Source organism: Dama dama, chromosome 4 (genome assembly GCF_033118175.1).
Source record: "Dama dama isolate Ldn47 chromosome 4, ASM3311817v1, whole genome shotgun sequence".
Classification (NCBI taxonomy): domain Eukaryota; kingdom Metazoa; phylum Chordata; class Mammalia; order Artiodactyla; family Cervidae; genus Dama; species Dama dama.
Genome location: NC_083684.1, coordinates 16,479,471 through 16,491,866, shown reverse-complemented (window position 1 = coordinate 16,491,866; position 12,396 = coordinate 16,479,471). Strand labels below are relative to the sequence as shown.

At 50.7% G+C, this 12,396-nt stretch overlaps 1 protein-coding gene across 1 annotated transcript in view; it reads left to right on the top strand.

Annotated features, from left to right (window-relative positions):
- The window catches only part of MBTPS1 (membrane bound transcription factor peptidase, site 1), a 44,527-nt gene extending 33,870 nt beyond the window's left edge, over positions 1 to 10,657 (top strand). The window contains exons 18-23 of the mRNA XM_061138291.1: positions 284 to 361; positions 2,959 to 3,099; positions 4,839 to 4,970; positions 5,718 to 5,844; positions 8,877 to 9,007; positions 9,868 to 10,657. Of these exons, the coding sequence (XP_060994274.1) occupies positions 284 to 361; positions 2,959 to 3,099; positions 4,839 to 4,970; positions 5,718 to 5,844; positions 8,877 to 9,007; positions 9,868 to 10,064 (806 nt within the window). The 3' untranslated portion in view covers positions 10,065 to 10,657. The remainder of the gene's footprint in view (positions 1 to 283; positions 362 to 2,958; positions 3,100 to 4,838; positions 4,971 to 5,717; positions 5,845 to 8,876; positions 9,008 to 9,867) is intronic.
- The last annotated feature ends 1,739 nt before the right edge of the window (positions 10,658 to 12,396 follow it).

The window sequence follows — 12,396 nt, the reverse complement described above, 5'->3', positions numbered from 1 at the left end:
TATTGTCACCTACTGCTCGTCCTGACTTAGGTTGTCCCGAGGCTGACAGCTCCAGTTTCTTTAATCTGCCCAGAAACCTTAGATTAATAGCATAATTTAGCTTGACTTTTGAGATTATTACTTGTAGTTTGTGTGACCAGGCAATAATAGTAGCTTCTCTCTTAAGATTAGGAATGGCTTTAGTAAATATATAATGTCTAAAGTGTGCATCCAGGTAAATGAGCAGCTGCTGCTGAATGCCTTCAGTGTTTCCAGGTTCTAACTGAACGGCTGTTTATTCTAGTGTATTACGCGTCAGGGTGCAGCATTGCTAAATTTCCAGAAGATGGCATCGTGATAACACAGACATTTAAGGACCAAGGTATGGAATATGCTATTCCTATGCTTTTTGGTTTCTCTCTTTCTTTCTTCTTAATTTTTTAATCACAGTTTCATTACATGTAATTCACCTACCATATGGAGGAGCATGGCAACCCACTCTAGTTTTCTTGCCTGGAGAACACCATGGACAGAGGAGCCTGATGGGTTACAGTCCATGGAGTCGCAAAGAGCTGGGCATGACTAAAACAACTTAGCATGCATGCGTGCACCTACCATAACATTCGCTCTTTTAAAGTCTACAGTTCAGTGATTTTTTTTGTACATTCACAAGTTGTGCAGTCATCATCACCACCTAGTCCCAGGACATTTTCATCACCAGAAAATAAATCCATTCTCCATTAGCAGTTTGGATTTTTAAAAAATTCAACACAGTGTTTGTATGGTACTTCAGGTAAGACGTCTGTGTGATGGTTCTAGAGGTACCTAGGAAGGTTCAACCATCTCTTGCTGATAATTAGAATACATGGGTAGTGAGCACTGCAAAGTAAGTTGACTTTCCTATAGGAGAAGAGGGTGTTGGTAGGGGTTTTTTGTGTTTTTTTTTAAACTACCTTCAAAATTGCTTGAAATTTTTGTTACTATTTATGAATTGTTCTACTCTGTGATTGCCAGATAACTAAAATTTTAGAGAAATGTTGACTGTTTTGAATGTCTTAACTATGTGAAGATAAAGAATATTGTAATACAAAGTCATCTCGTAAAATTCTCTGAAGGATTAGAAGGGAGGAAAGGTCTTTTGCTTTCAGTTCCTCTTTTCTAACCCTGGAAGGTCAGCCATGCTGTGTCCCCAGCGTCGGTGCTGTGACCGTGCTTGGCGCGCAGAGCAGTCAGGGTGCAGGGGGAGGTGGGGAGCCTCTGCCCTTCCTGCAGGTGCCGCCACCCCCATCCTGCCCGGGGTGGTCATCCTGCAGCCCTGTGCCCCAGAGCCGGCGTCCGCACCCTGTGTCTCTCACCTGCGAGGTTATCACGTGACCGCGTGATGGATACTTGCAGATTGGGTCCATCTCCTTGTGCAGCTTGATGTTTCTTTCGTGTTTCAGAATGGCAGGTCCCTTCGTTGTGATGTTTGTCATTTTCTGTAGTTGAAGTCAGGGACAGTTTCATTAATAGAGAATGACAAGAAGTCAGGATTTCTCACTCATGTGTTTGCGTTTGCAAGGTGAAATTTACTGCTGTGTTTTCTGGAAGGGGTTCCTTCCTTCCAGTCGAGAAGTCAGTCAATGAGTAGTTCTCTGTTCATAAGATTATGTTTTAACTTTTAAGCACATGTATGATCCTGTCTTCCCAGTCCCCTGGCACAGTGCACTGTGGCTTAGTGATTCTTTCTGAGCTCCATTGTTCACCAGGCCGTGTTGCTTCTGGACACCCCCTCCGCCCCCGGGTGAAGGCTGTGGACTCTTTGTCAGCCTCTTGGTATCTGGTAGCTCTTCATTTTGCGGCGAGAGGAAGTAGGTTAAGGGTGCATACTTTACTTTGGTGTTCTGCTAGTCTGAAAATAAAGATTAATTACCTTGGAATCCTTTTTAAAGGGCTTTTTATTTCCAAACAGGCTTTAAGTTGCTTGAATAATCTTGTGGGTACAAAATAGGAATTTAAAAATCTGGGTTATGCTGGATCAAAAAGGACCCTATTGTTAGAGACAGAGCTCTGTCAGACCACGAGGCCAGGCTGCAGTGCTTTGTGCACGTTCCCTGCTTCATCTGTTCCACTGCCCTGTCTCTCCCTCTGACAGAGAAAATCCTGTGTTCCCTTCCGCGGGCTTCCTGGGGGCTTATGTGCAGAGAATAGGAAGCACTGCGTTCCTGTAGCCACATGTTTTAGAGTGACCGGTGGGGTAGACGCTGGATGCAGGTGTGCACTGTCTCAGTGCACGGCCGCGTTTGCTTTAGGGTCTGAGACTCTGCTTATGAGCTGGTGTCACTGGCAGCAGCTGCCGTGGTGTCTGTGCAGTGTCGTCTTGGTCCAGTTGATGTTGTGAGTTGTCGGTTTGGGCAGAGGCGGGAAGCTCTGCTGTTGGAGCATTTGTACTGTGTTTGTGAGACTCATGTAACAGATCCCTTAAATCAGAAATACGTGGGCATGTGTTCTAAAGATGAGTGTCATTGTCATAGCTTTTGTTACTAAACATGAAGCCTGGGTATCAGTGTGTATAACTGTGCATAGGTACCTGTGTGTTGAGGGGGCGCTTCCCCTTGTGTGTGTGTAGTCTGAAGACATAGCCTATCAGCATAATAAGAAGAGACAAAAATTTGTGCTTGGGGGATGAAAAGAGAGAAGTGATGCCTTTAGGACTGTGAATACCGTGTATCATCATTTTACGTGAAAATGGAAAAGGAGGATTATGGGAATATACATACACACATATGTGAATTTTGCTACAACCCAAATTAGTGGCACTTTATACTTTGTTTTCTTATCCTAAAAGTTTGCACTGTTGTGACTGCATCTTTTATCTTGGTGTGTTTTTTTTTTCCCCCCTGTTTTGTTATGTGGACTAAATGGCAAGTCAAGGGGCAGCTGGGACGTCCTTCATTCCCCCACAGAAGTTCTCACTCCTGTTTTGTTGTGTTGTTTCAGGACTGGAGGTCTTGAAGCAGGAAACGGTGGTGGTTGAAAACGTCCCCATTTTGGGGCTGTACCAGCTCCCAGCCGAGGGCGGCGGCCGTGTCGTGCTGTACGGAGACTCCAACTGCTTGGACGACAGTCACCGGCAGAAGGGTGAGCGGTGGTGCGGCTGAGCGGGTGGGCTTGGTGGCCGTGACGTTTTGCACTTTCTGCGCTGGTCCCCAAACAGGCCCCCATGAGACGCTGGTGAATAGGTAGGGGCTGCTTGGGGTGTTTCGATAGGTATCTTGGGCTAGACATGTTTAATAAGCAAAACAAAACTTTGTGGCCTTCCAGAGGCTGGCGGATGGCAGACCCACCACACGCGGGGGGAGGCCCGTGGTTACTGTCTCTGCCCTCCCTGGCCCCCTCTCTGGCATCTGTGTCCCTGGCACAGGGACACACTCTGCAGGCCCCCTCTCGCATCTGACCACCCCTTTCCTGTGGGCCCAGCACTTGGCCCTTATGCCAGGCCTGGGAGCTTGGGCTGTTGAGAGGGGCATGTGGTATCCTTGTTGGGCGTGAGGGGCACCTAGTCCTTAGCACCCCTCTTTGCTAGCATCTCTTGATGAGTCCTTCACATTTGAAGGATGAGCTTGGACACAGACTTGTCTCTCTCTTGCTTTGTAAAGGAGGGGTGGATGGGTGTGAGTGTTCTGTCTCTGCTGGGGGAGCGGGGGGCGGGGGGAGGCGTGTCCTCACGGGCAGGTGATGACCAGGCTTCATGGGAGGGGCGAGGTGGCTTGAGCGTAGCTGGCCTGCCTGGGGTGCACCTCTCCCCCTGTCTCTCTCCCTGTGCCCGCTCTGTGATGAGAAGGTTAAGTGACTGCATTCCTACCATTTCACGTGAAGCATTAGAATATGGTTCTTTTTTTTTAAATAAAAGTCAAAAGTGAAGATAAGTTATAGTTGAAAGAAGATTAATGTTTTATTTCTGTGGAGACTGTCGTTGCAGACCTGAGGTCTTGGGAAGCTTCTTTATTGGCCCTGCAGTGGTAGGGGGCCTGTCCTGTCCCACACTCCCTGTGGCCGCCTGGAGGAGCTTTTGGAGCTGTGAGCACTTGACTCAGGCTCTGTTGGGGGACAGGCGCTTCCTGCCATCCCCTCTCCTTTCTGTGAGCCTCCTCCTGTCCGTGCTGGTTTTGGGGGATGTGGCAGCTGCGGGGAGAAGCTGGGGGGGGCAGTGATCCAGGTTTAGCCAGTGCAGCTCCTTGGTTTCCTGAGAGGAAAGTCCATCTACGTGGCCGCATGAGGGGGTTGTTGAGCCCAGCCCAGCACAGGACTCGCAGTGACGTTCCCAAGATAACTGTCTTCCCACTCTGTGGTTGGGGCCACTGACTCAGGGCAGCCCAAACCACTAGTCTGCACTTTCACTGACCTCGAGCCCACCTCTCTGGATGCACGTGGCGGTCCTGGCTCTGCCCTCCTCCGGGACAGCCTGCGGGCGCTGGCCTGGATCAGCTCCTCGCTTTCCTCTCCTCTCACCGGGCCCCCCGTTCTCAAGCAGCGCTTCTTTCAGCGGTGTCATGTGGTCCTGCTGTCCGTGTAGGAACCCCATCCATCCTTGTCACAAGGGCCCCAGAGCTGAGGGGTGCATGGGCAGCTCGTGCAGCCCCGAGCCTCTGGGCCAGCCTGGCCTCCTTGAAAGGAGGCCCCGTGGGCAGCCGATGACTGTGAGGACACGAGTGTCTCACGCAGGGCTGTGCTGGGACCTGATCTTTTCCCACCCCGTTTCTGCCTTGTTCGGGGCTCACTTTAGTTTTCCTGTAGAGGCTGCTTTAAAATAGTCTACTTTCTAAAAAAAAAAAAATAAAATAGTCTACTTCCTAAGCAGTGTGTTGCTGACCCCGCAGACTGCTTCTGGCTCCTGGATGCGCTCCTGCAGTTCACGTCGTACGGGGTGACACCCCCCAGCCTCAGCCACTCAGGGGCTCGGCAGCGCCCCCCCAGCGGAGCAGGCTTGGTAGCCCCGGAGAGGATGGAAGGTGAGCGGCCTCGGGGGGTGGGGGTTCGGGGTGCGGGCTCACTTGAGATGACATGGGTTCAGGGCTCTGGGGAGGAATGGTCAGCAGGTCTGCGCGCTCACTAGGTACCAGGCGCTGGGCCGGGGTGGCTTCACAGGGACTACTCTCTGAGTCCCCTTAGAACCTGGAAAGCAGATACTTCTTCCAAATCCATGGAAGAGATGGGCCCAGGTCCCCCAGCGGGGGGCCCCTCAACGGAGCCTGGGCTGCGAGCCCTCACGGCCTGAGCCCCGCCTCCCAGGCTGTCCGTGGACTGTGTTGTGAGCCGGTGTAGTTCTGACCTTCCCACTGGCTGCATTTACGGAGTGAAAAAACGGGCAGTTCCTTGTGATGAAACTGTGCAGCCCCCGTCCCCGGAATATTACTATATAAACACGTGGCGCCCAGCCTCTCAGTTGCTCAGTAGCCGTGTGTGGGCAGTGGCTACCGTAAGGGGCAGCACGATCTGAGAAACAAAAGGAGTTTGGAATTTTGAAAATGGAGATATTCTTTTTGGTCTGAGTATTAAATATTTGAAGAGATGCTGTTTCCATGGAGTGTATCTACAGGTTAGACTCCTGAGTATAGGCATGTGTGTGTGATTACAGGCATGCGGGGGCCCGGCTGCTGCTGCGCGTGCAGTGTGCCACTTTAGAGGAAGCAACAGCTAACGACGTCTCTTTTCCCCTGCCTCCTCTTAATGATGGCCTTTCGGTGGGTGCTGTCCAGGGAACCATCTGCACCGGTACTCCAAGGTCCTAGAGGCCCGGCTCGGAGGCCCGGAGCCGCGCGCGCTGCCGGCCTGTCCGCACCTGTCGTGGGCCAAGCCACAGCCTTTAAACGAGACGGCTCCCAGGTTGGTGTCTCCTGTGCTTTTCCACTTGTGCTGCTGGGTTTATGATTCATTGCTGCTTTTTTAATAAGAGAGAATGGAATTTTACTGACATCATTATTGAATAATCAAATCTAGCTTGTCATTTGTGATGGTTTTTAAATTAGCGAGCCCCCATATTGACCTTTAGAATCACGCACCCTGGTGGTACTGTGCATGAAAAGAGCTCTGGTAATTAGCCTTCTGGTGAGGTTTGCTTGGTTTTTGCTTGAAAAGCTGTGATCTAACAGTCGTGTCCCTGGAAGGGTCGCTCTGACTCCTTATGCTGGAGATTTGGGAGTTGAGTGCGCCTGTGTGCGGTGTTGGTTCTGGAATACAGATGGGGTCTTCTGTGTCCCCCCGGGGCGACCTGGAGCCACGTTTGTGCCCTCACCTGTGCTGGGTTGTCCCTGGTAAAGTGACCTCAGACTGTGACAGGCCCAGACACTGATCTGCCTGCTTCTCCATCTGGCTGTCAAGCTTGAGCTCTTCATTTGTGTCGGTTCCTTTTAAAAGCCAAAATTGAGCGACCTGTGCTGTTTCTCTATTGAGGCAGAAGAGCCAACTCAGTCCACTGGTTCCTGTTTTCTCTAGATCGCTCCTCTCCTGTTTCTCTGTTTGGCGTCTCTGGCCCCAGCAGGACAATATCCTGCTGTGGCGAGGAGGATTGAGGTCCTAGTACAGTGACGCAGGGCCCTATGTTCTGGGCATGGCTGTGGGAGACCCCGCAACCCTCACGGCTCCTCCTCCTCTGAGCGGTGCTGCCAGCCCCTGTCTCCCTCACGGGCAGCACACCCCACACACGTGGCCAGATCACCTCCGGGTGGCTCCTGCCTTCTCTCCCCTACCAGCTGCCCACTTGCCTTGGGTCTCAGCATGTACAGTGTTGGGGTGTGTGTGGCAGGGCACGGGACTGCCATCTCCACGGTGAGCCACGAGGAGGGAGATGCCTGCAGAAGGCCCAGAAGCTTCCTGTGAAGCTGTCGTCATGAACAGAAGCCCTGAGTGCACCTCTCACTGACCATGTCATCTTTAGAACACGCTCGATAGGAAACAGCACCGGATATTCATCACGTTGTCTCCTCGTCAGCAGTTTCTTCCTGAAACTTTAATTACTGAGTACTTTTCCATTCCAGTTAACATGCCATCATTTAAAATTTTCTGATAAGATTCCATTTTTATATCTCATTTATTTATAACCTATCATTATCTGAACATTCAAACCAGACTTTAATTCAAGCTGTTGTCAGCAGTTCACACTCGGTGGACAGTCGCTGTCGGCAAAGGTTTCTGAAACCCACTTCTTCTCCATGGTACTGCTCAGGGCTCTGAGGACAGGTGACAGTGTCCTGTATCTGCGTGTCCATCAGACAGCCCGTCACGTACCAGCCTGGCCCATCAGGGTGCTGCTGCGGTGCTGCCCCTAGAATTTGGTTTTCACTGTTGCTCTCTGGAATTCCTTCTTCTTAAAACACCCACCAGGCCCCACCTTTATCTCACTTCTTGCTGGAAATTGTTCTCAGTCCTCAGCGACCTGGATCTGGGTCTAGATTCTGAATCTCTGAGGAGATGCGAAACAATGTCAGACAACCCCAGTCAGCCCTGGAAAGGTCAGGGTCTATCAGCCCAGTGCTGAGTGCAGGTGTTCACTCTGTCCTTGAAAGCGGGATGCAGTTCCTGGTGTCGTTCCCGGGTGTCGGGCGTCCATACTGTGAGCAGCTGTAGGAGGTCAGACCTACGAGGAGCCCCACACGAGGCTAACCTGTCCTCCCACCAGGACATTGTGGAATTCTCAAGTGATAACGTGGAGCTCTGTCACCCCAGCTGCTCAGCGAGAAAGGATCACTGTGGGGTAATTAAATTCCAGAACAGGAGAGTGCTGTGAGAATGAAAAGACAGCCCCGTGTATATTCACCTGCAGGGTTATAAAGCTTAAATGCATTGATTCCATAACTTAGAATCGTCAGTTTAATTTCCAGACTGATTAAACTGAAAAGTGAAGTGAAATCATATAAAATAGAGCAGATTATAGTCTAAGCAGTTACCCCGCTGGACGTGCCTGATAGTAGCTGATCAGAAAGCCTCTTTATGGAGCTGACATCACCTGGCTGCCCTCTGACCTGCCTCTTGACTGCTGCTAGAACTCGGCTGTCTGCTCTCACTTGGCCAAAGTAAGAGATGGGCCAGCAGGGTCCACATGAATAAGAAGCAGAACGGGGAATTCATAATTGCAAGCATATTTTATTCTCTTCCCTTGTTTTAGCCAGAATGGTCTTCAGATTTTCCGTCTGCACTCTTTGCTCTCATCTCTGTGTCTTCCCACGCTGCTCTTGGCCATGTACCAGCCTCTCTTCCTCAGTTACATGTGCTTCCGATCTAAGAATTAGTACTGAGAGTAATGATGCAGTCAAAACGAGTCCAGTGCATTTTGCAAAGCACGTGTGTTCCTTTCATCATCCTGAGCCCTCAGGCAAGGCCCATGCTCATTCCTTTATTCCCGTGTTTCTGCCATTGCTCGGTTACTTGTGTGTCTGCCTCATTCTCCCTCCTGCGAGTGGTGTCCTTGAGGACCAGGGTGACAGCTGGTTCCTGGCACCGGGCCTGCCCCCTTTGCCACATACGAGTAGGTGCCCCCGGCTCTGCTGTCTCATGGCGGAGACTGGTCCTTCCAGCCGGGCTGTGTCCACTGCTGCTGTCCACCAGCTCCTTCAGAGGTCACGTGTAGTTTCCTCATCTTCTGCTGGGTCGTGTTCCTGGTTGAAGCCAAGACAAACTCCTGTTGGTGATGTTATAGACCCTCTAGAACTGCATCTCACGCATAAGGTCTTGATCTGACGTCCTTGTCTGGGGGCCTGGAAGTGCCCCTCTAGTTGTCCGCAGTTGTGTTTAGATAGACGTAGATGGGACATCCGTTCACGTTTCTGTTTAAATCACTTTCTGTTTGTTAGGAATTGGGTCAGCTGCCTGGGCCAGTACAGTTGCTTATTTTTATTTTGTTTGAATCTGTTTTCCTGAAGTAATCTTTGGAAACACCAGAAGTTGCTCTCCATTGACCTGGACAAAGTGGTATTGCCCAACTTCCGATCGAATCGCCCTCAAGTGAGGCCCTTGTCTCCTGGAGAGAGTGGAGCCTGGGACATTCCTGGAGGTCAGTTCTAGGTGCTTTATTGTGGGGCTGAGTTATCCTATGATTTATTCAAAAGAGCCTCTCCCTCTCGCCCAGGAGGTGGGCCAGGCCGTTCCTGTCTTTGCCCTCCTGGGAGCAGCAGTGGTCCAGGCTTTCTTCCTGGTATAAATCACAAGGCCAGAGCAGACCTAAAGGATCAACACATTGTGGCCTCTTAGAAGATCCTATCTGAATTTTCAAATCTGAATATATTTTGTGATGTTCGTCCGTCATAGCCTGGCCCTGAACCCTCAACCCAGACATCACCACCGATTCTCTGCCCCAGCCCACCTGGGATAGGACTTCCCTAACCTGGGATGCCCAGTTAATTTTGGGGGTGTCCCTTCCCCCAAGTGACATCAGATGTCCCTCGCCCACCCCCAACCCTGACAGGGCTCTGGCCGGAGTAGACTGCTGGGGGCAGGTGGTCCTCTGTCTAGGACGATGGGACAAGTCGTTCTGGCAGAGTGTGGGCCCGTCTTCTGCTCGGGAACCCCTGTGCTCTTACATGGCTTCACAGCTCCCTGGAGGCACTTCTCCTGGTTCTAGGAATTGGCCAGAAAAACTCCAGGGATCAGGAAGGGGTACCCTGTCCCATGTGGTCCAGCCCTGTGTTCTGGAACCCTGGCACTGTCCAGGTACAGAGCTGACGACAGCACAGACCCCACGGTCCACCAGCGGCCACGCTCAGTTGCCCACCACAAGTGGGAGGCCTTCCCAGCAGTGAGGCAGCCGTCCTCACCTCCCTGCCGGCCTGCACTTTTCTTTCCTCCTTTCTCCGGGTCACTACGAGCCCAGCTGGTTGCAGCCATCAGACTGACCATCTTCCCACTGTCCTGCAGGGATCATGCCAGGCCGCTACAACCAGGAGGTGGGCCAGACCATTCCCGTTTTCGCCTTCCTGGGAGCCATGGTGGTCTTGGCCTTCTTTGTGGTGCAGATCAACAAGGCCAAGAGCAGGCCGAAGCGGAGGAAGCCCAGGGTGAAACGCCCACAGCTCGTGCAGCAGGTTCATCCGCCAAAGGCCCCCTCGGTGTGACACCCACCCAGCTGGCCGTGAGAGCCGGGGAGCGCCTTCGCAGGCAGCCAGGGGGCAGGTGGAGCCGTGGGGTCTGAGGAGCCCTGGCTCGAAAGGGCTCAAGCCTTCAGCTGGGCGTGTGCAGGAGCTGAGAGCCCGTGCCGCGCGGGGCTGGGGCCACTGGAGGGCCCCGAAGGGCAGCCTGGAGTCAGACCTCGCTGGCCGCCCGTGCACCAAAGACTAAGACGACGTCTAAAGGCTGTTGGGGAGGAAGCGGCTCTGACCAAGCTAGACGTGCTCCATAAAGGCTATTTTCTATATTTATTGTTGGGGAAAAGTCACTTTAAAGACTTATGCTGTTTGGAAGCAAAGCTATTTTTTTTGTCAATGGAATGCAGTTTTTTACTATTTCATCATGAGGACTAACACAGATGCTGCGATCTCCTTTTTGATGAAAGGACAGACTGAGATTTGAAAGAAACTTGCACAAATCTGTGAAACATAGCCCTTCGCTTTATTTTTATAAGTATCAACTGCCATCATGTTTTGTAATTTGGGTCTTGATTTCACCATTGTTGGTGAAGAAAATTTTCAATAAATATGCATTACCTGTATGAAGCTAAGGGGCTTCCCATGTGGCTCAGTGGTAAAGCATCTGCCTGCAGGAGATGCAGGAGACATGGGTTTGATCCCTGGGTTGGGAAGATCCCTTGGAGGGAGGGAATGGCAACCCACTCCAGTCTTCTTGCCTGGGAAGTCCCACACACAGGGGCCTGGCGGGCTGCAGTCCATGGGGGTCACAAAGAATCGGACATGACTGAACATTCATGCATGCATGCATGAAGCTAAAAAGCAATGTGTAAGTGGTCCCTTTTCCACCTGTCCCTTTCTCCTGATGACAGCCTGGAATGGGTTCTGAATCAGCCTATTGAATTTTTCTTGAGATATAATTCATTACTACAAAATTCTCTGTTTAAAAGTGTACAGTTGTGTGGGTTTTAGTATATTCACAAGTTCGTGCACCATTATTGCTGTAATTCCAGAACATTTTCATCACCTCCAAAAGAACCCTTGTACACAGTAGCAAGTCAGCCTCTGTCCCCTCCCCCACTGCCCCAGGTCGGCCCTGATGTGCTGTCTCTATGAATTCACCTGTTCTGAACGTTGCATGTAAACAGCGTCATGTAATACATGGCCTTTGGGGACTAGCTGCTTCCATGGAGTGTGTTTTAGTGGTTTGTCCATGTCATAGCTGTCTCAGTACTTCACTCCTTTCTAGACTTCAGTAACACTCTGTCATGTGGACACGTCTTTGTTTATCCTCACTTGATGGACCTCTGAGCTGCTTCCACTTTTTATCTGTTGTGAATAGTCTTGCTTTGAGCATGCAGGTACCATTTTTGGTGTGAACATAAGTTTTCATTTCTGTTGGGATGACACCGAAGAGTAAAATCCTGTAGCTTTATGCTTTATTTTTTGAGGAACCACCAAGCTCTCTTTCCAAAGCTTCACTGTTTTATCAGTAGTTCCTGCCAGCAGTGTATGAGGGTCACAGCTTCACCTTCTCTCCAACACATGCTGTTACCGGTCTTTTTGACAGTTGCGCCCCAGGGGATGTGAACTGATGGTTCATTGTGGTTTGACTTGTATTTCCCTAAAGATTAGTGTTGTTGAGCATCTTTTCATGTGTTCATTGGCCATTTTTCTGTCTTTGGAGAAATGTCCGTTTCAGTGCTGTGTCCATTTTTTGAGTTGTCTTTATCATTGACTTGTAAGAGTTCTTTATATATTTCAGATGAAAGTCCCTTATGAGATACATGACTTGAAAATAGTTTCTCTCATTCTGTCGATTATCTTTTTAGTTTCCTAATGGTATCCTTACGGGCCTGAGTTTTTCATTTTGATGAAGTTCATTTTATCTGTCAGGGTCCATTTCTGAGAAACCATTGCCTCATCCAGGGTAGCCTGTTAATTTTTAACCCCTGCCTGTATAGTCTGTTTCCTGTCCTTCAGCTGGCCCAGACATCAGCTTTCAGATGACAGGTGAGGACAGGCTGACGGAAAAGGGCAGAGGTTGTGTGGGGTCAGGTTGTGTGGGGTGAGGTCCCGGGGAGAGAGGGACCCCAGACAAGGGAGGAGCCACCAATGCCCAACTCTCCCTGCCACATGTCACCCTTTGCAGGTCACAGTGGTAACCTTGCAACTTTGAACCGTGTTCCATGGCTGCTGTTGCTTTGAGGACTTGGAGACATTGCTGAGGGCCCTGCAGAGCTCTCCCATTCCCCCCGGAGATGGAGCTGGAGAGAGGGCTTCAGCAGGGTGAGCATGCACAGATGGGGGGAGAGTCTCTGCA